General features: G+C 42.1%; 1 protein-coding gene across 1 annotated transcript in view; it reads left to right on the top strand.

Moving 5' to 3' along the window:
- Positions 1–25,272, top strand: part of TENT4A (terminal nucleotidyltransferase 4A) — a 190,900-nt gene that overhangs the window by 139,811 nt on the left and 25,817 nt on the right. Inside the window, exons 10-11 of the mRNA XM_053714520.1 lie at positions 1,811–1,914; positions 9,927–10,081. Of these exons, the coding sequence (XP_053570495.1) occupies positions 1,811–1,914; positions 9,927–10,081 (259 nt within the window). The remainder of the gene's footprint in view (positions 1–1,810; positions 1,915–9,926; positions 10,082–25,272) is intronic.

Here is a 25,272-nt window from a genome sequence, read left to right as displayed (position 1 = left end):
TTGCTTTGGTATTGGTATCCCAGAAGTAATGATGACCCGTGGACTGACCACACTTAACAGGAGAAAACAAAATTTATGCTTACCTGATAAATTCATTTCTCCTGTAGTGTGGTCAGTCCATGGCCCGCCCTGTTTTTTATGGCAGGCTAAGAATTTTTTTGGATTATACTCCAGTCACCACTACACCCTTCGGCTTCTCCTTTCTCGTTGGTCCTTTGGTCGAATGACTGGAGGTGACGTAGGGGGGAGGAGTTATATAGCAGCTCTGCTGGGTGAATCCTCTTGAACTTCCTGTAGGGGAGGAGATAATATCCCAGAAGTAATGATGACCCGTGGACTGACCACACTACAGGAGAAATGAATTTATCAGGTAAGCATAAATTTTGTTTTTGCTGAACTTGAAACCCCCTGGCACCTGCAAAATTTAGACTTTCCCTCCTGTTTTCTTTCAACAGTAATAAGTCTAATTGCCAGCTTCTGGAAATCTCGGTTGCCTTTTTCAAAACAATTGTACAACAGACTAGAATTGCTGAAGCTGGATGGTTATGGCTTCTATAAATGCCAAAAACTTCACCGGTTTCATTCAATTAAATTTTCCTGGGACCAATTTCAAAATGTCTGCTAGGGACCTCTCTCCATTCTCAAGAGTTAATGCTAAGATTTACAGTGGATCCATCATGCCTACTGCTCCCCCCCCCCTACGTTCTCTCATTTACTTGTTTTGCCATACCTTTCCCCCTCTAGCAATCAGAACACTTACATATTTTTTTTTCAGTCAAATTCTACTTCGTCATTTCACCAAGTTATAATCTATGGAAGCACTTGCCTGTTAATCATGGGAAGTGGAGGAGATGTTATATTTAGAACATTAATCTCCATGAGGAGAAAGTAATGTTCTTTATTGGCAGACATTACCTCAAATAATCTAAATTTTTGTCTCTTGATTTTACACCACAATTTGCCCAGAATATGAGTGCTCTACATTAAAGGGGCATGAGAGACAAATTTTTTCTTTTGCTATTCAGACAGAGCATATTTGATAATTTACTTATCAAACTTGCTTTGTCACCATAGTGGTGTTTGTTGAAGAGCTACATTGGTTGGTGTGTGGAGCACTATATGGCAGGAAATAGTGCATTATAGCATGTTTTAACTCTATTAATGTTGTAATACTATGTGATTTAACCCTACAAAGGAGTTTTTCCATAAAGTCCCACTTGGAACTTGCAGAACACTGAAAACTCTGAGTGGGAACTACAGCTGATCCAATCACCAGCTCTAGTTTTACAACCTAGTTGTGTGACTAATGCTGTTGATTGGATCAGCAGTACCCTTAGACTTTGATATTAACCCTTTTGCTGTGTTTAATCATATAGCATTAGTGTTGCTAATGTTCAAAATGAACATATTAAAACATTAACACTGTCTTAAATATAAATTTAATTTTCAATCTGTTAACTTTACATAAAGATTGATTTGCTACTATAGCTAATACTACTGTATTTAGTTTAAAACAAGTGCTGAATCCATTCTCCAAATTGCTTCTATAAACTATGCATAATGTGATGAATATTTCTGCTTTTGAATTAATATAAGTATTTGTGCTTGTGGCCTAGTTTGTATGCCTTCAGAACGCATGTACAGTATGCATGCAACACAAGAATGCTTCAGAAGAACAGTTGTCCTTGTAAAGCTTTTGAAGTGGTTTCCTGTCCAGTAGCCTTTAGGAAGGTCTGATACTGAACAAAAAGCTTACTGCTTTTTTATAGTGTGTCATTTCTGCTCATCCTTTATTCCCTTAATTTTATAGTACTCTTGGCCGAATAATCAAAGTAACACAAGAAGTGATTGACTATAGAGATTGGATAATGAAGAAATGGGGAGACAAAATTATCTTGTCACCTTGTGTGTCTGGTAAGTTACTGATTTTATATTTGCACTAAGTATTGCTTTTTGGTTGTTCATTGCTGTTTTAGAGCTGAACACTGCCACTGAACCAGTCGAAGTTGACATTTGTATCTCGGAGCTGGCACTCCTCTCCAGAATTTCAATGCACATTGTTTCTCCCCTTCGCAAGGTTTTTTCTTTACTGTTTAGGCAAGCAGTATTGCAGTAAATAAATGAACAAGCCAAATGAAGCATTGTCATATTGCAGACTTATGTCCTACTTTTGTCAAATGGCTTCTAACAAAATTGCACTTGATGCAGGCTTTCTTTTGAATGCCTCAAACTGCATTAACGTTACTGACAAAAATGTTAAGCTTTCTCTGCTTAAATATCCTGGTCATAAGGAAGATTTAATACATTCAGATTGCGATACTAGTCTGTAAATATTTTGTCAGAGTTCCTTGGTACTTCGTCACGTCATGTAAGAACTTTTTTTATTTGCATTAGATAATTCTAGTACTAATGATTCTATATTAAAGTCAGAATACATAGTACAATATTTGAAAAAACAATGACTTGGATACAGTATATTAAAAAAAAAAAAAATATTTAAATTGAATTGATCTTGCTTGTGTTATTTCTTAGTGAGTTATGTCGAAAGAAAAACAGCATCCCAAAGCTCATATTTTCTCACGCTTCCTAGCCAGCTTTAGTTCATGTTAAGTCCTTTAGTCAGCAGCCTGACAAACTCTAAAGTTAGTTGACAGCTGAAACTTGCCTCTCCACACCTCTCTGGAAGTTGTCTTAACTACATAAAGCTACCTCAGAAAGGAGTGGGGGTCCAGCATCTGCTTCATTCTTTGTGTCCCTAATCTTTTTTACTTTTGCTAATGTAAGTGTTTTCCTTTTTTGTGGTGTGCAATTAACTGTGCCCAGCAGGTGTTATAGCCAGCAGTCAGGCTTCACTGTCTTTAAGAAGGCTTTGCACATAACTACAGCTGGCTATGGAGTGGAGGAAAATAGCTGTGTGGGGAATGAATGTATAGTGTATCATAGAAAGAACATAGGCAAGTAAGTATTTAAAACAAGGAATAAATTGGATACTATACCAATGTTATGTCCTATGCCAATTTCAGTTGAGCTCTCATTTGATAGTCAAATTAAACTTTCATAATTGAGACACGCATCATACATTTTTTATGATCTTTTCCTTCTTAAGATAGGGAGTGTTCACGGCTTCATTCCTTACTTTTGGGAAATACAACACCTGGCCACCAGGAGGAGGCAAAGACACCCCAGCCAAAGGCTTAAATATCCCTCCCACTACCTCATTACCCTAGTCATTCTTTGCCTTTCGTCACGATAGAAGGTGGCAGGGAAGTGTCAGAAGATTAGGAGAGTCCTGAAAAAAGGTTCTGTCCTTCGAGATAGGACTGGAGTTTTGAGTAGTCTGTCAACCTCTCCGTAAATATTGATAAAAGTCTGGAGATGCAGGGAAAGTTTTTCTGCGAAACCATCCAGACCCTAAACAATCAGTGTTGAGTTTCACTGCCTACTTTCTCACTCAAGTACATGTCAGGAGCTCTGCTATAAGACTGTTACATTTGAGAGGCTGTGTTCTGTTCCACTGCATGGATCCTGGAGGTAAGATTGTTTACATTTTTACACACAACGCTATAGGTCAGTGTGGCTCTTTTATACCTTGATAGGATCCAGGGTTAATAGCCTCTGAGGGGGGTTTATTGAACAGTTGGGGTTCATTAATCAGTGTGTAAATTTACATGCTGCTTTGTGTGATTTTATTTTCTGGGCTCATAGACTGTTTTTGGCTGTAACAAACTGGTTTCAACCTGAGGAGAGCATTTCCTCAGTTAATTGTCTGGGTCTAGGAGGTGTTGAGTGCCCCAGCCATTGGGAGTATACATATAAAAAAATTGTCCTTCTGTTGGTATAACTTGAGCTATGGAAGACTGACATGTTAAAAGGTACTTTTTTCTGTACTAAATCATACCTGTTTATATTGCGAGGAGGCCATGATTTTCCCGCCCACTCAATTATGTTCCACATGCCATAACGGTTATAAAGTCTACTAAGGGAGACAAGCCGTTTACCTCTCAGGACTTGTCCTTTGAGATTACAACCCTTGCTACATTATCCACTTCACATGCAGTTTCCCCGTAGCACATCTAATCCTCCATCCGGAGGGGGCCTTCTTCCTGCGGACATTGCCACGCAATTACAAACGGCTGTGTCTGCAACCCTCAGTGCATTACCTCGCTCTAACAAACGCAAGAGGTTAAACATAGCTCTTCTGACCCGGAGTCATCTAAACATTTATCAGATTTAGCTATTATGTAACAGTTATCCGATAATGAGTTAACCTCTGTAGCTTCAGATGGTGAACTTTCGTGGGTCGGAGTCCTTAGCGTCTAAGCCTCCTGCTGCAGAGGTACCGTCCTTTAGATTTAAAATTGAGCACTTTAATTTTTTTTATTAAAGGAGGTTCTGTCTACGTTAGGTTCTTCAGGCAGCACGGCCTCTGGAACCTCCATGATACCTAAATTAGACAGTTTATGAAGACAGGAAAGTTCCTTTGACTTTTTTTTTTTCTGTGTCCGTTAAAATGGTGAACATTTTTAAAAACGAATGGGAAAGAATTGGATCTTCCTTTTTCCCCCTAGTCTACTTTAAAAAAAAAAAAAAAAAAAATTCCCGGACTCAACTGGATTTGTGGGGCTCCATTCCTAAGGTGGTTGGTGCTATCTCTACGCTTGCTAAACTTACTAGTATACCTCTTGAGGATAGTTCTTCGTTCAGAGAGCCGATGGATAAGAAAATGGAAGCTTTTGTATCCTGCTCAGGGAGATTGTCTCCAAGACTTTCAGTAGGTAAACTAGCCATTACATTTGAGGACACTGTCAGAGAATCAGTTGAGGACGGTTACCTGCTCCTACCTACCCCTCAGTATCTACAGTATTACCGTTGTAACTATATAAATAACAATAGACCGCTTAATTGTTTTCTAACCTACTTTAGACTGCAGTCATTATTTTCCACTAGGCTTTCCCGTGAGATGTGAGTATATACCAGACTATTAAGCTGACAGGACGACTCAGAATTTCTTTATTTTGTGTGTTGACTTTTATGCTGCCACATAAACACACTAGTAACTTCTCAATATATCCCCCCCCCCCCAAAAAAAAAAAAAGAATAGGCCTGCAAACATTCCCTCTATATTATAATAGTATATAATTAAGTCTTCTAGGGCTAGCTTGTAATGCACATAACATATGTAAGAATATGTTGTAGTCTACCATTGTAATCTCTGCCTCCACTTTTATCTTAATTACTCTCAATACATTTGTGTAGATAGTTTTATACTATGGTGAGATTTGACGCAGCTTTATCATTCTCCTTGAGTATATATATATATGCAGTCACTATATTCCTCAACGTATTGGGTCATTTGCCGTCTTCCCTTAAGGGTAATGATTTCTCTAATGCAGATCGGCTATTCCTAATTTGCTATACACCTGGTAACACCTGCTACTAACTCCTACACTGCATATTTAAGTATTTCTAAGTTTTGCAAGTTTACCAGCACCTACTTGAATATCTGTTCATCATAGCCACCTATATTCTCTACTTTCTTAATTATCTTGTCACTAGCATAGGTGTAAATATGTTACTTTATATTAATTTCTAGGGTCCATTTCCCTGGGAACTCCTTTAGGTTGTAGCTGTAGTTAGGGGGTCCAAGAGTGGTCTCTACTGTTCAGAGGGGATAAATATGCTATTGTATACTTAAATGTAAAATAAACCAATTTTCCTTATAGAATAAGTTAGATATACCATTTATAGATATTAGATATTTGGGCAACGTTGTACTATGTAACTGACACTGAAACAGATGTGTGTACTGTACATATGTGTTGCTAATTCCTGATCTTTGTTTTTCAGTAATATATATTGCAAATGTAATATGTTACATACCATGTACTGTTAAATCAACTCATATTCCATGTATGCTCTATTCTGTTTTTAAATCTCAAATAAAAATGTGAAAATAAATAAATTAAAATACAACTGTGAAGAAATAAAAAGTGGAAACCTTTCTGAGAGAGATGTTTCAACATACAGGATTTTTATTTCAACCGGAGGCTGCGGTTGCCGGAGCAGCTACCTACTGGTGCGACTTTGTCGAAACTCATAGAGGTGGAGTCTCTCCTCGAGGATATAAAAGACCGACTTAAAGCTCTGAGAATTGCTCATTCTTTTATCTGTGATGTGAACATGCAAATTATTCGCCTAAATGTAAATGCCTCTGGCTTTGCGATCCGAGCCCGCCGGGCGCTCTGGTTGAAGTCTTGGTCTGCGGATATGACTTCTAAGTCCAGACTCCTTTCTCTTCCCTTCAAGGGAAAGATTTTATTTGGTCCAGGCCTGGACTCCATTATTTCTACGGTTACCGGAGGCAAGGGTGCCTTCCTACTGCAAGATAACAAGTCTAAGGGACGGCAATCTTCTAATTTTCATTCTGACAAATCCCAACGACCACAATCCTCCAAGACTGAGCAACCCAAGAGTACTTGGAAGCCAGCTCAGTCCTGGAATAAGTCCAAGTAGAATAAGAAGCCAGCCGAAAACAAATTAGCATTAAGGGGCAGACCCCGATCCGGGATCAGATCGTGTAGGAGCAGACTCTTTTTTTCAGGCGCTTGGTTCAGGGACGTACAGGATCAGTGGGTCCTGGTGGTCGTACTCAGGGATACAAGATAGGCTTCAAATCTCATCTGCCCAGGGGCAGATTCCTACTCTAACCTGTTTACAGACCAGAAAAGAGGGATGCCTTTCAGGGTGTGTTCGGGACCCAGTGCCTATCGGGGGGGGGGGGGGGGGAGGTTTGGGGTTTTATTAAAACCTTTTCGTGGTCCCAAAGGAGGAACATTTCTGCCCAATTCTGGATCTAAAGTGCTTAAACAAATTTCTCAGTGTCCCTTCCTTCAAGATGGAGACAATAAGGTACATCCTTCCTTTGGTTCAGGAAGGCCAGTTTATGACCACTATAGATCTGAAGGACGCTTACCTTCATGTTCCGATCCGCAGGGAACACTTTCAGTTCCTGAAGTTTGCATTCCTGGACCAGCACTTCCAGTTCATTGCCCTTCCGTTTGGCCTAGCTACTGCTCCAAGAACTCTTACAAAGGTTCTAGGCGCTCTTCTAGCCGTTGCCAGAACTCAGGGTATTACAGTAGCCCCATACGTGGACGATATTCTGGTGCAAGGACCATCTTGTCTTACGGAAGTATACAGAGTCCCTTCTCAGTTTTCTTCGATTACATGGATGGAAGATAAACTTTGAAAAGAGTTCTCTTATCCCAAGTACCAGGGTGAAAAGCCCTGGGTACTATAATAGACTCCATATCCATGAGTATATTTCTAACAGGCCAGAGACGTTGCAAGCTAACTTCGGCATGTCTTGCCCCCTGGACCTCCTTGAGTCCCTCTGTGGCTCAGTGTATGGAGGTGATTGGTCTCATGGTGTCCTGCATGGACATCATTCCTTTTGCCAGGTTCCGTCTCGGACCTTTACAACTGTGCATGCTTAGACAGTGAAAAAGGCGATTATTCTGCTCGGTCTCTACAGATTGTATTAGACAGCCGGTCGAGAGAATCACTCTTGGTGGCTCTGTCCAGATCATCTATCCCAAGGTGCTTAAGACTATCCTTGTGACTATGGACACAAGCCTATCAGGATGGGGAGCTGTTTGGGGTGCCAGGAAGGAACATGGGTTGTGGACTCAGGAGTCCTCCCCGATTAATTTTGGAACTACGGGCAATCTTTAATGCCTTGAATGATTGGCCACTTCTGGGTTCGTCCCAGTTTATCAGATTCCAATCAGACAATATATCCTCTGGTTTACATCAACCATCAGGGGGGAACGAGAAGTTTCTTGGCGATTAAGTATCTCAGATTCTGGAGTGGGCAGAGGCCCACAGCTGTTCGCTGTCAGCGATCCACATTCTGGGTGTGGACAACTAGGAGGCGATTTTCTCAGCAGCCAATCCTTGCACCCAGTGGAATGGTCTCTCCATCCCAGGGTGTTTGCCGAGATATTCAGCAAGTGGGGGACGCCGGAGATAGATTTCATGGCGTCCCATCTCAGTACCAAGCTACCCTGGTATGGGTCGAGGGACACTAGCAGTGTCCTGGAGGTTCAAACTCATATCTTTTTCCTCCATTTCTGCTTCTTCCTCGAGTGGTGGCCCGCATCAAGCAGGAGCGAGTATCTGTAATCATGATCCATCGTGGGCGCGAAGGACGTGGTTTGTGGGGATATCCTCATCTCCTCCATGGAAGTTACCTTGTTGCAGAGACTTGTTGTTACAAGGTCTATTTGTTCATCAAGATCTAGATCCTTTGAGGCTGATTGCATGGAGATTGGACACTTAGTCTTAAAGAGAGGTTTCTCTGAGTGTCATTGATACTCATATTTCTACTCGTAAACCAGTTACTTTGCGTATCTACCACAAAGGGTGGAGGATTTACTTATTCTGGTATGAAGTGCGTTGTTTTTCCTGGCACAGACTTAAGGATGCCAGGATCTTATCTTTTCTCCAGGATGGATTGGAGAATGGCCTTTCTGCTAGTTACCTGAGAGGACAGATTTCGGCCCTGTTGGTTTTATTGCACAAGAGACTGGCTGAGCTTCCAGATGTGCAGTGCATAAAGGCTCTGATTAGGTTCAGACCTGTGTTTAGATCTGGGGCTCCTCATTGGAGCCTAAATCTTGTTCTTCATGTTTTGCAGCAGGCTTCGTTTGAGCCTCTGCATTCCGTTGACATTAAATTGTTATCTTGGAAGGTTCTCTTTTTAAGTTTAAAAGAGTTTGGGATCTCTGCTTTGTGATGTGAGTTCCCTTATCTGATTTTTCATGCAGATAAGGCAGTTTATGTACTAAATTAGGTTTTCTTCCTAAGGTTGTGTCAGATTGCAACATCAATCAAGATATTGTGGTTCCTTCCTTGTGTCCTAATCCTCCATCAAAGGAACGTTTACTTCACCATTTGGATGTGGTTCTCGCCTTGAAGTTCTTTCTTCAGGCTACTAAGGAGTTTAGACAATCTTCCTCTTTGATCGTTTGTTGTCTATTCGGGGAAGCGTAAAGGGCAGAAGGCTGCTTAGATTTCCCTATCTTTTTGGTTAGTCATCCACTTAGCTTATGAGACACCAGGACATCATCATCCTGAGAGGATAACGGCTCATTCAACTAGAGCGGTGGCTTCCTCTTGGGCCTTTAAGAGCGAGGCCTCTATGGATCAGATTTGTAAGGCGGCTACCTAGTCCTCCTTACATACGTACTTCTTTTAAAATTTTACTAGGTTTGATGTTTTTGCTTTGGTTGAAGCAGCTTTCGGGAGAAAAGGTTTTGCAGGCTGTGGTGTCGTCAGAATAGTGTCCGCCTCTTCCTTTTTGTTCCCTCCCACTATTCATTCAGTGTCCTCTGGAGCTCGGGTATAGTTTTACCAACAGTAAAGAAAAAAGCCGTGGACTCTCCCTATCTTAGGAAGGAAAACATAATTTATGCTCATCAGAAATTACTTTCCTTCTGGATAGGGAGAGCCCACGCAACCCCCCCCCCCCACAAGTGCAGCCCCCTATTTTTTCTTCTTCTGGCACCATTTATACCCTGATATTTATCCTACTTTTCCTTGTTCCCTCGGCAGAATGACTGGGGTAATGAGGAAGTGGGAGGGATATTTAAGCCTTTGGCTGGGGTGTCTTTGCCGCCTCCTGGTGGCCAGGTGTTGTATTTCCCAACAGTAAGGAATGAAGCCGTGGACTCTCCCTATCCGGAAAGGAAAGAAATTTATCTGGTAAGCTTAAATTATGTTTTTATTTACCCTCTAGTATGAGACTAATCTTTAATCTAATATAAAATTCCAGCTGCCAAATTTTAAGTCTGGTCCTTGCTGTGTACATGGTCTATAATGCTGCTGAATGATTCAATTTACACAAGTATTTTTTTTATTTTCAGATAACAGTACAAAAGAATCACTTCCTTTGGCTAATGAGGAAATAATACAAAGTCCAAATTCTTACAACCAACATTTGAATCAATCTTTGTGCAGCCCACAGCTCTTGGTGTCTGAAACATCATCCTCTTCCTCATCCATTTCTGGCAGTGATATAGTAAGTTTTTGAAGTTTTAATGCAGAGTTTTAAGTATCTGAAAGTTAAAAAATAATTCAGATCTGAACAATTTGAAAGGATAATTTGAGTCTCATTTACCTATTTACCATTTAAAGTGTATATATTTTCCATGTCCCCAAAATAGGCTCATCAACAAAAAATAAGATAGTAATAATCTCGCACACACTTTCTATAGTTATCAGTAGTGTAAAATAATTTTATTTAGCTTGTTGTTCTTCCTACCCAAGCTGCCCAAAGTACTTGCTGCTTTTGCTTTTATCAGCTGTTAAGTATTGGTTAATATTCCAAGTTTATTGATCAAATACCTCTCCCACTTCCCCCATCCCCCAGTCATTCTTTGCCTTTTGTCCCAGGAGGTTGGCAGAGAAGTTTCAGGAGTTTTGAATTAGTACTCTTCGGCATGGGACTAGAGTTTTAAGTAGTCCTGTTAGCTTTTCAGTGAAAGCTTGGATGAAAGTTAGTCTGGAGATGCAGGGTGAGTCTTTCTGCGAAACCATCCTGACTCATTTTAACAGCTCCATAAGCAGTCGGCGTTGACGAGTTTCGCTGCCTGCTTTCTTATCTCAAGTCCATGGCAGAAGTGATGCTACTATCTGTCACACTTGAAGGGCCGTGTTCCTGTTCCACGGCATAGATTCTGGTAAGATCGTTTCATTTTACTTTCTGCATGAAATGTACTGTATTAGATGTTTTCCTGAGGGACTACCACCTAGCGGGACTAACTTATATCAAAGGGCCTCAGTGAGGCTTCTTTTGTATCTTGGAATCAAGGGGGGTGTCACGAATACCTCAGGATTCAGCTAAGAAAGGGTTAATCTAAGAATAGTTGTTTGTTTTTTTTAAAAATAGCTGTGTCCTGGGTTTGTGTTTCTTTGAAATGCCAGGAGCATCATAAATGCTTGGCAGTGTAAACAGGATAGAATTTTATGGCCTAGACTGTCAGGAGAATACATGATAGAAAACAGAGCCTCAGTCACACATCCTGATGGTCAATAAAAGAACATTGGTCTAATGCCTGTGTGTTAAAAGACAGGGGTGTTTCTTAGCCTGCCCAGGAGGGTGTGGTCAGGCAACCTGATCTATGGAAAAGAGGTATAAGAATCTTTTTCAGCTATGAGATGCCATTCTTACAAGAGGAGCTATTCTTCAAGAGTAAGAATCCATCGCTTCATGCCAGCCCCTGGCACAGATCTTGAAACTAGGAAAGTATTCAATTCTGTTTTTCTCCTTTTTATTTTAAAACACTGTTTGCGAATGTGTCATTTTATTTGTACTAACTTTTTATTAATAATGCATTGTGCATAATATTTTTGGCATAATAAATAATTATTTTATTAAGTTTGGCCTTTGTCTAATAATTGAACCACGTTACTGAAAGACACTGAATATTAGAACTGTATAATTTAGGTTATTTTTCTGCTAAATTGTACTCAGAGTTAATGTGTAAGTCTGGGTTTTTCCTTAGGATTTTCCCTTTAATAAATTTTTTAATTGATGTCAGCTGAGATATTGTTAGTTAGTGGGGGTGGCATTAAATGAGTTTTGGGGCATTTCTTTTACGTCTAGTCGAGACTGGAGAGTGCTGTTAACCCTTGCACCCACTGAACTTAATCACAAGCTGTACTGGTGTGGGTAGATTGTGACCTATCAGTGAGAGTAGAAGGGGTCTGATAACCCTTTCTGTGCCAAATAAGTGACTGGCGCAGTTTTGGATAACCTTGGTTCGTCACAGGGGGTTATTGAACAAGTTTTTTTTTTTTAATCATGTTATGATTCAACCTGCTTATGTGTAGTGTATGTTGGCTCATGGCTGTGGAACGGCTTTTGGAAAGTGATGCGGCCTTACGGTCGGGCTTGCTTTTTCGGACTATACGGTTCTCCTGGTGACCGGGTGTGGTCATGTGTTTGGCTTCCATTTCCGCATTCCTGACCGTGTGGCGGCTGAGAAATTCTGGTCTGCTGGTTTCAGGTTCATAGGAGGTGGTGAGTGCCCTAGCCATTGTGGGTGTCAGGTGTCGTTTAGATTTTTTTGGTTTAATCTTTTGTATTCAATATCCTATTTATGGAGGAGTCTGATGTTGGGGAGACGGACGTCCGTTTCATTTTCTACTCCTTGTGCAGAATGCGTATTGCCCCGGATGATACAAGCCTATCAGTTATGTTCTGAATGCCGTATTAGTGATCAATTCCTCTGGATCGGAGAATCAAGGGGCCGCTGAGCCATCCGCCTCTGGGGCTTCTGTCCTCTGGCGAGTTCCCTTCCACCATCGCTTACTACGCATGCCGGTAACCCAGACTTTGCTTATCCTTCTCTGGAAGTTGGCTTGTTCCTACCGGGGGTTTCGCCACAATTTTGCATGTCAAATTTTGGCGCTGGTGGTTCTGCAACTTTTAGAAATTGGCTTAAGATATTGTTCATGTTCCGTTATCCAGGGCTCTTCAGGCATGAGGTGGCCTGTTCAGCCCTCTGGGGGAGCGACTGTCAGTGAGGCTTCAGGGGGTCAAACTTCGGGGCCGGAGTCTTTTGCTCCGGCAGGGGTATGTTGTGCTTTTCGGTATAGACTGGCGCGCCTTAGTCTTTTGAGGCACGCTTTGGCGTTGTCTGATGATCCCATCCTTATGAGATCTGAGAATTTTCAGTCTGCTTCTTCGAATAGCTTACAGAATTAGACGTAAGGGGATGAAGTAATCTTCCTATAGTCTTGTTTATTGAGTATCCTTTCCAGTTCTGAGATTGGAAGAACAGGGTTCCTGTTGGACCGGTCCTGCAGGTGCGCCTGTTCTTCTTAGGCGATAACCTGCGGGTTGCCTTATCATATTTAATTTTTTTTATCCGGTGAGGATTATTTTTATTTGGTTTAAAGCTTATGTTGGTTTTATATTTCCTATGTGAATTTTATCTGGAATCGATACTCGCGATTGTTTGATCGCACTGTTACTTCTAAGGAAGCTAATTCTGGACTAGTTTTTAGTCCTATGTTTGTCTGCTGTTTATTTCTCCCTATCTAGGGGAGATTCTAGGCGTTTTTGACAGTGAGGGCCCTTGTTTTCAGGCTGAACCTGATTGGGTTCAGATTCTTCTGTCTTAAGGCCTAATCAGACACGTGGTGCCTGTTTTGCCTGGCTGGTCAGGTTAGGGCGCCGAGTGCTTAACATTATTTTGTTTCTTGTTTTTCTTTAACAAGTTTCAGCTAAGTTTTCTGAGAGGACCTGAGGGTCTGTGAGTTATGGGGGATTGGTTCAGTCCTCATTAGCCTTTCATGTTGGTTGACAGAGACTAGGAGTTCTACTACAACACAATTGATTCAGTTTGTCTGTCTGGTCTTGGAGTGTCTCCTTCCCCACGTGGGTTGGAGGTTGGGAGGACTTCGGACCTCCTTGCTGTCGGTCTTGCCTTCAGGTGCTCTTTGGAATTGTCCCTTTTGGTCTTGTTCCTTTTGAGGTTCTCTTCCTTCTGGTCAAGAATTCTGGACTTTGTTTCTACTTGATGGTTTTTGCCGTCTAATTAGGAAGTGAGGGCAGTGTGGCTTTTTCCTACTTCTGGGAGTTAGTAGTCTCCATATCAGGGACGATAGGCTTGTTGTCTTCTTCTCCATGCTTCGCTTAGGGTTTTTTCTTTTACAAGATAGGACGAGTCCACGGATTTCATCCTTACTTATGGGATATCACCTCCTGGTCAGCAGGAGGAGGCAAAGAGCACCACAGCAGAGCTGTATATATATAGCTCCTCCCTTCCCTCCCACCCCAGTTATTCTCTTTGCCTGTGTTAATGTAGGAAGAGGTAAAGTGAGGTGTTAGTTTAGATTCTTCAATCAAGAGTTTATTATTTTAAATGGTGCCAGTGAGTACTATTTTTTTTTTTTTCCTGGGTAGAGCATCAGGTTCAACGATGGGAACTGGAGAGATTCTACATTCTCACTTCACTCCCCATGCTGGTGCTGCCCTGCTGATGGTCTTAACAGATATTACTTAAGACCCTGTTTGTCCCCACAGAGCTACAGGAGGTGACGACAAGGAACCTCTTCTTCGTGTGGGACAGGTTCATGCTGCGCTCAGCATTGCGTTATGTACCGTCTTTTTTTTTTATTCTGGGTAGACAGTGTAGCTCAGATCAGACTGGACGTTATTTGCTCAACAAACACAGGGGTAATTAACTTGCAAGAGTACTTATTTGCTTGGCTGCTTCCCCTCTTATATTGCCTATGTATAACAGTGGGTTTGTTTTGACAGTATTAACCCGGTTTCATTACGATGGTATTTTGAATGCGGGCTGACGCTGGGGATTGTTTGTGTGTTTTTTACTACATGTGTTTTGCTTATAGTTTGCATACGCTTATCATTGGCACACAGAATTGTGGAGGGGGCTCATTGGCTTTATTTCAAGTCGGGTCTATCCGACATTATTTCCCGTGCGGTTATGTCTCTGTGGTTTATCTACCGCCCATGAAGGGTAGGGCTTAACTTTCGCGCTTAACTGCACAGTTGCTGTTCCGGCTTCAGTGTACTCGAGGTTCCTGTGTTTCCTACGTCCGCTTGTCTACAGTATATCTATATTGCAAGCGGACTTAAACAGCAGTTCACGGAAGGACTTGTGTTGGTTGTGAGGAAGGTAGGCGCCACAGCAGGGCTGCGGTTCGGTGCAAGTGTTATTTTTAGAACAAGATAGCAGGTTAAATAAAGAGCTAATGTAACCTACCAAAAGTGAATAGGTGACTTATTAAAACTTTCCATCTGAAGAAAAAGAATTATCAGGTAAGCATAATTTAAAATTTAAAGTTAAACTAATGCCAAAAAGGCCACATTCTGCTCATTTTGGCGCTGGATTTATTAGATTAAAATTGCCAGAAACAAAATATCTTTGCACAGATATATGTATTTTGAATGAATTTAGCACTGAAATGAGCTGAAGGCTGCAAGATGCAACCATTTTGACATTCATTTCACTAATTAATTACAAATGCTAAATATTTGAACATATTAAGTATTAAATTAATAAAACATTTAAAGAGATTCTTAACGAATGAGTATATTGCCTTTTCCCTCCTTTCTTTTTAAAGACACTATGAGTCCACAGATTTCATCCTTAATTGTGGGATTATGCCTCCTGGTCAGCAGGAGGAGGCAAAGAGCAGCAGAGCTGTTATATAGCTCCTCCCTTCCCCTCCCACCCCAGTCATTCTCTTTGCCTACGTTAGTGATAGATGGCAAAGTGAGGTGTTAGTTTTTGATTCTTCAAGAGTTTTTTTTTTTTTTTTTAAAAACAGGGCCAGAGTGTGCTGTTTTGTTTGGATGTAGCTGTAGTCCATTTCAGTCTCTACAGAAGAGCAATTGGTGGCTTTAGAGCAATGGGAACTGGTGGGACATAATTCTCACTGCGCCTCCCATATTGTTATGCTGCCCTTCTCAGGATGACCTAAGCGATATATAACTCGGGTCCTATCTGTTTCCACTAGGCTATGGGAGGGAGAGGACCTCCTACACCTGTTGGCGCTCTCTTGCTGTCAGACAGCATTAAGGTAAGTGCAGTTTCTAGTGTTTCTGGGGCACGCTTAGTTTAGCTCAGTGGACTCTGCGCACATATTACATTTATTTTCTGGGATATGACTTCAGATGGAAGGGGTTCCCATGATGATATCATGGGTACATAGGCACTGGGCTAAGGGACAGTATCTGACATTTTTTTATTAAAAAATACCGGTACGAACAGTAACTTTTACGCCCATGAGGGGCGGGGCTTATATTCGCGCGCTTCCAAGTTGTTGCGCAGTTTACATTGCCGCTTGTTCCGGTCTTGTTCAGAAAATTTGGAACTCATCTGTGGCGTATTTCTACAGCTCTTCGGGCAGTGCGCTGAACCGCATGGTTAAATAAGCAAAACTGTAGCCTGACCGGACACATCCTTTAAACAATCCAAGAAAGAGAGATGTCTGGGGACTGGTGGCAGATAGGCGCCTCAGCTTAGCTGTTGAGGCAAGGAGGGGTCTGAAATGGACAAATAGTTTTAGTTTTCAGATTTATTCTGCTCAGTTCTTAAACGACACAGTAAAGCGCCTACATTTAATGCTTAGACAGTGTGCATAGTAAAATAAAATCATTATTTTGATTGCACTGTATTGTACTATTGTACTTATTTTTACATTACTCTTCTCTCACATAGTAAGTCTGAGTGGTACATTTAAAGGGACACTGTACACATTTTTTCTTTTGTGATTCAGATAGAGCATGACGTTTTAAGCAACTTTCTAATTTACTCCTATTAAATTTTCTTCATTCTCTTGGTAGCTTTATTTGAAATGCAAGAATGTAAGTTTAGATGCTGGCCCATTTTTGATGAACAACCTGGGTTGTCCTTGCTGATTGGTGGATAAATTCATCCACCAATAAAAAAGTGCTGTCCAGAGGTCTGAACTCAAAAAAGCTTAGTTGCCTTTTTCAAATAAAGATAGCTAGAGAACAAAGAAAAATTAATAGTAGTAAATTAGAAGGTTGCTTAAAATTGCATGCCCTATCTGAGTCACGAAAGAAAAAAATTGGGTTCAGTGTCCCTTTAAATTTATAAGAGTATTTCAAAATTTTCAAGTTGTTTGCTTGTTTCATTTTCTGACCTGTTCTACAGAATGGACTTAGAAAATGTTGTCTGCACAATGTGTTTGGATGCCAATGTGGAACCTCCTGTTCCTTTTTGTCCCTCATTTATTGAGAGGGCTTTAAGCTATAAAGATAAAATGTTTCATGATAAAAATTAGTCAGTGGCGGATGCCTCTCAAGAGTCTAACAATGAGTCTGGGTATGCCACGGCTTTCTCCCCAAACGTCTCAGCCTTTAACGTCCGCCCAAGCAGTGCCATGTACTACGCCTCAAGTTTCTGCTGCAGTTACATTACAAGATATAGCTGCAGTTATGCCTTCTACTCTTTCTGAAGCGTTATCTGTCTTTCCTATTCTTCAAGGCAAACGTAAGAGGAAGGACAACTATGTAGTTAGGTAAGTGTCTGATGCTCTGGTGGCTACCTCTGACGTACCCTCTGAGGGATCTGTGATAGAGGGTATGGAGGTTCTATTGGAAGGTGAAATTTCAGACTCAGGGAGCCTACCATTGACTGATAAAGAAGTTGTTTCTTTCCGGTTTAAACTAGAACACCTCTGTCTGTTACTCAGGAAAGTTTTAGTGACTTAGGACGACTGATTCCAAAGGGGTGGTCGTTCCTGAGAAATTGAGTAAGTTAGAGAGATACTTAGCGGTTCCTTCTTACTCAGAGGTTTTTTTCAGTTCCCAAGCAAACTTCGGAGATTATTGCTAAGGAATGGGAGAGACCTGGTATTCTCTTCTCTCCTATTTTCAAGGGGGGGCTATTTCCACCTTGGCCAAACAAACTACTATTCCTATTGAGGATAGTTGTGCTTTCAAGGACCCCATGGATAAGAAGTTGGAGGGTCTACTGAAAAAAATCTATGTTCACCAGGGTTTGCTACTACAACCTGCTGCATGCATTGTTACAGTAACCAGTGCGGCAGCTTATTGGTTTGATGCTCTTGCCGAGTCTCTTAAGACTAAGACTTCTTTGGAAGAAATCCAGGATCGGATTAAAGCTTTAAAATTAGCCAATTCTTTTATAACAGATGCTTCCCTGCAAATTACTAAATTGGCAGCTAAAAGTTCAGGTTTCTCTATTCTAGCCTGCAGAGCTTTATGGTTGAAGCCTTGGTCTGCGGATGTATCATCCAAATCTAAGCTTTTGGCAATTCCCTATAAGGGAAAGACCTTGTTTGGTCCTGGATTGAAGGAAATTATCGCTGACATTACGGGAGGCAAGGGTCATTTCCTTCCTCAAGACAAAACAAATAAGCAGAATGGACGACAGAGTAATTTTCGTTGCTTTCGAAATTTTATAGGAAATTCGCTTCCTCATCTAAACAGGAAGGAAACTATTAGCAAACCAAGTCAACTTGGAAACCAAACAACTCTTGGAACAAAGGTAAACAATCCATGAAACCTGCCGCTGATTCCAAGTCAGCATGAAAGGTTTGCCTCCGATCCGGGACCGAATCTGGTAGGGGGCAGATTTTCCTTCTTCACTCAGGCTTGGGTGCAAGATGTTCAGGATCCTTGGGCTATAGAAAGTGTCTCAGGGATACAAACTGGAGTTCAGAAATTCCTCCCCCCGAGGAAGATTTCTTCTTTCAAGGTTATCTGCAGACCAGATTAAAGGAGAGGCATTCTTACATTGTGTAAGAGACCTCTCTTCCATGGGGGTAATTTGTCCCGATCCAATACAGGGACAGGGTTTATATTCAAATCTGTTTGTAGTTCCCAAAAAGGAGGGAACCTTTAGACCTATTTTAGATCTCAAGAGTCTAAACGAGTTTCTCAGAGTTCCATCGTTCAAGATGGAAACTATTCGTACCATTCTTCCGTTGATCCAGGTGGGTCAATTTATGACGACAGTGGATCTAAAAGATGCATATCTTCATGTTCCTATCCACAGAGATCATCAAGTTCCTGAGGTTTGCCTCCCTGGACAAACACTTTCAGTTTGTGGCCCTTCCTTTTGTTCTGGCTACGGCGCCCAGAATTTTCTCAAAGGTTCTGAGGTCTCTACTAACGGTTCGAAGACCACAGGGAATTGAGGTGGCGCCTTAGCTGGATGATATCCTAATCCAGGCGTCATCTTATCAACAAGCAAGGTCCCATACCGACATTGTACTGTCCTTCCTGAGAACCCACGGGTGGAAGGTAAATCTGGAGAAGAGTTTAATTCCACAGACAAGGGTACCCTTCTTAGGAACTCTATTCGACTCTTTATCCATGAAGATTTTTCTGACAGACGTCAGAAAGTAGAAAATTCTGAATACATGTCGAGCCCTTCAGTTCACTCCTCGGCCGTCAGTGACTCAGTGCATGGAGGTAATCGGTTTGATGTTGGCGGCAATGGACATCATCCCGTTTGCTCTGTTTCATCATGGGGTCGGTCGGAATTGGATCTCATGGCATCTCGTCAGAATGCCAATTTTCCGAGATATTAGTCCAGGGACCCCCAGGCGGAACTAATAGATGCCCTGGCATTTCCTTGGTCCTTCAGCCTAGCATATCTATCCCCCCCCCCCCCCCCCCCCCTGTTTTTGCTCTTCCCCGAGTTATTGCTTGAATCAAACAGGAGAAGGCATTAGTGATCCTCATCGCTCTTTGTGGCCTCGTAGGATTTGGTATGCCGATCTGGTGGACATGTCATCCCTGCCACCTTGGAAACTTCCTTTTAGGAAGGACCTTCTCATTCAGGGAACCTTCCTTCACCCAAATCTAGTTTCTCTGAAGCTGACTGCTTGGAGATTAAACGCTTAATCCTATCCAAATGGGGTTTTTCTGATTCGGTTATAGATACCTTAATTCAGGCGCGTAAGCCTGTAACTAGGAAGATTTACCATAAGATATGACGTAAATATCTGTATTGGTGTGAATCCAAGGGTTACTCATAGAGTAGTTAGGATTCCCAGGATTTTGGCTTTTCTCAAAGAGGGATTGGAGAAGGGTTTATCTGCAAATTCCCTAAAGGGTCAGATCTCTGCTTTATCTATTTTGTTACACAAGCGTCTGGCAGATGTCCCAGATGTTCAATCTTTTTGTCAGGCTTTGGTTAGAATCAGGCTTGTGTTTAAACCAATTGCTCCTCCATGGAGTTTAAATTTAGTTCTTAAAGTTCTTCAAGGGGTTCCGTTTGAGCTTATGCATTCCATAGATATTAAGTTGTTATCTTGTAAAGTTTTATTTCTTGTTGCCATTTCTTCAGCTCGAAGGGTGTCTGAGCTTTCGGTGTTGCAATATAATTCACCTTACCTTATTTTTCATTCGGATAAGGTGGTTTTACGTACTAAACTTGGTTTTCTTCCTAAGGTTGTTTCAGACAAGAACATTTATCAGGAGATTGTTGTTCCTTCCTTGTGTCCTAATCCTCCTCCGAAGGAGCGTCTTTTGCACAATTTGGACGTAGATCGGGCTTTAAAATTTTACTTACAAGCAACTAAGGATTTTCGTCAATCCTCTTCTCGGTTTATAATTTTTTCTGGAAAACGTAAGGGTCAGAAAGCTACGGCTACCTCTTTTTTTTTTTTTTTTTTTTTTTTTTTTGGCTAAAGAGTATCATCCGCTTGGCATATGAGACTGCTGGACAGCAGCCTCCTGAAAGAATTACGGCTCATTCCACTAGGGCTGTTGCTTTACTCATGGGCATTCAAAAATGATGCTTCATTTGAGCAGCAGATTCGTAAAGCTGCAACTTGGTCTTCTCTTCACACTTTTTCTACATTTTACAAATTTGATACCTTTGCTTTGACGGAGGCTGTTTCTCCAACATAGGTGTGTCCGGTCCACGGCGTCATCCTTACTTGTGGGATATTCTCTTCCCCAACAGGAAATGGCAAAGAGCCCAGCAAAGCTGGTCACATGATCCCTCCTAGGCTCCGCCTACCCCAGTCATTCTCTTTGCCGTTGTACAGGCAACATCTCCACGGAGATGGCTTAGAGTTTTTTAGTGTTTAACTGTAGTTTTTCATTATTCAATCAAGAGTTTGTTATTTTCAAATAGTGCTGGTACGTACTATTTACTCAGAAACAGAAAAGAGATGAAGAATTCTGTTTGTATGAGGAAAATGATTTTAGCAACCGTAACTAAAATCCATGGCTGTTCCACACAGGACTGTTGAGAGCAATTAACTTCAGTTGGGGGAACAGAGTGCAGTCTCTTACTGCTTGAGGTATGACACATTCTAACAAGACGATGTAATGCTGGAAGCTGTCATTTTCCCTATGGGATCCGGTAAGCCATGTTTATTACGATTGTAAATAAGGGCTTCACAAGGGCTTATTTAAACTGTAGACCTTTTCTGGGCTAAATCGATTGATTATTAACACATATTTAGCCTTGAGGAATCATTTTATCTGGGTATTTTGATATAATAATATCGGCAGGCACTGTTTTAGACACCTTATTCTTTAGGGGCTTTCCCAAAGCATAGGCAGAGTCTCATTTTCGCGCCGGTGTTGCGCACTTGTTTTTGAGAGGCATGGCATGCAGTCGCATGTGAGAGGAGCTCTGATACTTATAAAGGACTTCTGAAGGCGTCATTTGGTATCGTATTCCCCTTTGGGTTTGGTTGGGTCTCAGCAAAGCAGATACCAGGGACTGTAAAGGGGTTAAAGCTTAAAACGGCTCCGGTTCCGTTATTTTAAGGGTTAAAGCTTCCAAAATTGGTGTGCAATATTTTCAAAGCTTTAAGACGCTGTGGTGAAAATTTGGTGAATTTTGAACAATTCCTTCATGTTTTTTCGCAATTGCAGTAATAAAGTGTGTTCAGTTTAAAATTTAAAGTGACAGTAACGGTTTTATTTTAAAACGTTTTTTGTACTTTCTGATCAAGTTTATGCCTGTTTAACATGTCTGAGCTACCAGATAGACTGTGTTCTGAATGTGGGGAAGCCAGAATTCCTATTCATTTAAATAAATGTGATTTATGTGATAATGACAATGATGCCCAAGATGATTCCTCAAGTGAGGGGAGTAAGCATGGTACTGCATCATTCCCTCCTTCGTCTACACGAGTCTTGCCCACTCAGGAGGCCCCTAGTACATCTAGCGCGCCAATACTCCTTACTATGCAACAATTAACGGCTGTAATGGATAATTCTGTCAAAAACATTTTAGCCAAAATGAACCCTTGTCAGCGTAAGCGTGGCTGCTCTGTTTTAGTTACTGAAGAGCATGACGACGCTGATATTAATATCTCTGAAGGGCCCCTAACCCAATCTGAGGGGGCCAGGGAGGTTTTGTCTGAGGGAGAAATTACTGATTTAGGGAACATTTCTCAGCAGGCTGAATCTGATGTGATTACATTTAAATTTAAATTGGAACATCTCCGCATTTTGCTTAAGGAGGTATTATCCACTCTGGATGATTGTGAAAATTTAGTCATCCCAGAGAAACTATGTAAAATGGACAAGTTCTTAGAGGTGCCGGGGCTCCCAGAAGCTTTTCCTATACCCAAGCGGGTGGCGGACATTGTTAATAAAGAATGGGAAAGGCCCGGTATTCCTTTCGTCCCTCCCCCCATATTTAAAAAATTGTTTCCTATGGTCGACCCTAGAAAGGACTTATGGCAGTCAGTCCCCAAGGTCGAGGGAGCGGTTTCTACTTTAAACAAACGCACCACTATTCCCATAGAGGATAGTTGTGCTTTCAAAGATCCTATGGATAAAAAATTAGAAGGTTTGCTTAAAAAGATGTTTGTTCAGCAGGGTTACCTTCTACAACCCATTTCATGCATTGTCCCTGTCACTACTGCCGCATATTTCTGGTTTGATGAACTGCTTAAGGTGCTCGATAGTGACTCTCCTCCTTATGAGGAGATTATGGACAGAATCAATGCTCTCAAATTGGCTAATTCTTTCACTCTAGACGCCTCTTTGCAATTGGCTAAGTTAGCGGCTAAGAACTCTGGGTTTGCTATTGTGGCGCGCAGAGCGCTTTGGTTGAAATCTTGGTCGGCTGATGCGTCTTCCAAGAACAAGCTACTAAACATTCCTTTCAAGGGGAAAACGTTGTTTGGTCCTGACTTGAAAGAGATTATCTCTGATATCACTGGGGGTAAGGGCCACGCCCTTCCTCAGGATCGGCCTTTCAAGGCAAAAAATAGACCTAATTTTCGTCCCTTTCGTAAAAACGGACCAGCCCAAGGTGCTACGTCCTCTAAGCAAGAGGGTAATTCTTCTCAGGCCAAGCCAGCTTGGAGACCAATGCAAGGCTGGAACAAGGGAAAGCAGGCCAAGAAACCTGCCACTGCTACCAAGACAGCATGAAATATTGGCCCCCGATCCGGGACCGGATCTGGTGGGGGGCAGACTCTCTCTCTTCGCTCAGGCTTGGGCAAGAGATGTTCTGGATCCTTGGGCGCTAGAAATAGTCTCCCAGGGTTATCTTCTGGAATTCAAGGGACTTCCCCCAAGGGGGAGGTTCCACAGGTCGCAGTTGTCTTCAGACCACATAAAAAGACAGGCGTTCTTACATTGTGTAGAAGACCTGTTAAAAATGGGAGTGATTCATCCTGTTCCATTAAGAGAACAAGGGATGGGGTTCTACTCCAATCTGTTCATAGTTCCCAAAAAAGAGGGAACGTTCAGACCAATCCTAGATCTCAAGATCTTAAACAAATTTCTCAAGGTCCCATCGTTCAAGATGGAAACCATTCGAACTATCCTTCCTTCCATCCAGGAAGGTCAATTCATGACCACGGTGGATTTAAATGATGCGTATCTACATATTCCTATCCACAAGGAACATCATCGGTTCCTAAGGTTTGCATTCCTGGACAAACATTACCAGTTCGTGGCGCTTCCTTTCGGATTAGCCACTGCTCCAAGGATTTTCACAAAGGTACTAGGGTCCCTTCTAGCGGTGCTAAGACCAAGGGGCATTGCAGTAGTACCTTACCTGGACGACATTCTGATTCAAGCGTCGTCCCTTCCTCAAGCAAAGGCTCACACGGACATTGTCCTGGCCTTTCTCAGATCTCACGGCTGGAAAGTGAACGTGGAAAAGAGTTCTCTATCCCCGTCAACAAGGGTTCCCTTCTTGGGAACAATTATAGACTCCTTAGAAATGAGGATCTTTCTAACAGAGGCCAGAAAAACAAAGCTTCTGGACTCTTGTCGGATACTTCATTCCGTTCCTCTTCCTTCCATAGCTCAGTGCATGGAAGTGATCGGGTTGATGGTGGCGGCGATGGACATAGTTCCTTTTGCGCGCATTCATCTAAGACCATTACAACTGTGCATGCTCAGTCAGTGGAATGGGGACTATACAGACTTGTCTCCGAAGATACAAGTAAATCAGAGGACCAGAGACTCACTCCGTTGGTGGCTGTCCCTGGACAATCTGTCTCAAGGGATGATGTTCCACAGACCAGAGTGGGTCATTGTCACGACCGACGCCAGTCTGATAGGCTGGGGCGCGTTCTGGGGATCCCTGAAAGCTCAGGGTCTTTGGTCTCGGGAAGAATCTCTTCTACCGATAAATATTCTGGAACTGAGAGCGATATTCAATGCGCTCCAGGCCTGGCCCCAGCTTGCGAGGACCAGGTTCATTCGGTTTCAATCAGACAACATGACGACTGTTGCGTACATCAACCATCAGGGGGGAACAAGGAGTTCCCTAGCGATGGAAGAAGTAACCAAAATTATTCTTTGGGCGGAGTCTCACTCCTGCCACCTGTCTGCTATCCACATCCCAGGAGTGGAAAATTGGGAAGCGGATTTTCTGAGTCGTCAGACATTGCATCCGGGGGAGTGGGAACTCCATCCGGAAATCTTTGCCCAAGTCACTCACCTGTGGGGCATTCCAGACATGGATCTGATGGCCTCTCGTCAGAACTTCAAAGTTCCTTGCTACGGGGCCAGATCCAGGGATCCGAAGGCGGCTCTAGTGGATGCACTAGTAGCACCTTGGACCTTCAAACTAGCTTATGTGTTCCCGCCATTTCCTCTCATCCCCAGGCTGATAGCCAGGATCAAGCAGGAGAGGGCGTCGGTGATTTTGATAGCTCCTGCGTGGCCACGCAGGACTTGGTATGCAGATCTGGTGAATATGTCATCGGCTCCACCTTGGAAGCTACCTTTGAGACGAGACCTTCTTGTTCAGGGTCCGTTCGAACATCCGAATCTGGTTTCACTCCAGCTGACTGCGTGGAGATTGAACGCTTGATTTTATCGAAGCGAGGGTTCTCAGATTCTGTGATCGATACTCTTGTTCAGGCCAGAAAGCCTGTGACTAGAAAGATTTACCACAAAATTTGGAAAAAATATATCTGTTGGTGTGAATCTAAAGGATTCCCTTGGGACAAGGTTAAGATTCCTAGGATTCTATCCTTCCTTCAAGAAGGATTGGAAAAAGGATTATCGGCAAGTTCCCTGAAGGGACAGATTTCTGCCTTGTCGGTATTACTTCACAAAAAGCTGGCAGCTGTGCCAGATGTTCAAGCCTTTGTTCAGGCTCTGGTTAGAATCAAGCCTGTTTACAAACCTTTGACTCCTCCTTGGAGTCTCAATTTAGTTCTTTCAGTTCTTCAGGGGGTTCCGTTTGAACCCTTACATTCCGTTGATATTAAGTTATTATCTTGGAAAGTTTT

This window comes from Bombina bombina, chromosome 5, assembly GCF_027579735.1.
Source record: "Bombina bombina isolate aBomBom1 chromosome 5, aBomBom1.pri, whole genome shotgun sequence".
NCBI lineage: Eukaryota > Metazoa > Chordata > Amphibia > Anura > Bombinatoridae > Bombina > Bombina bombina.
This window is presented reverse-complemented; position numbering and strand designations above follow the sequence as displayed.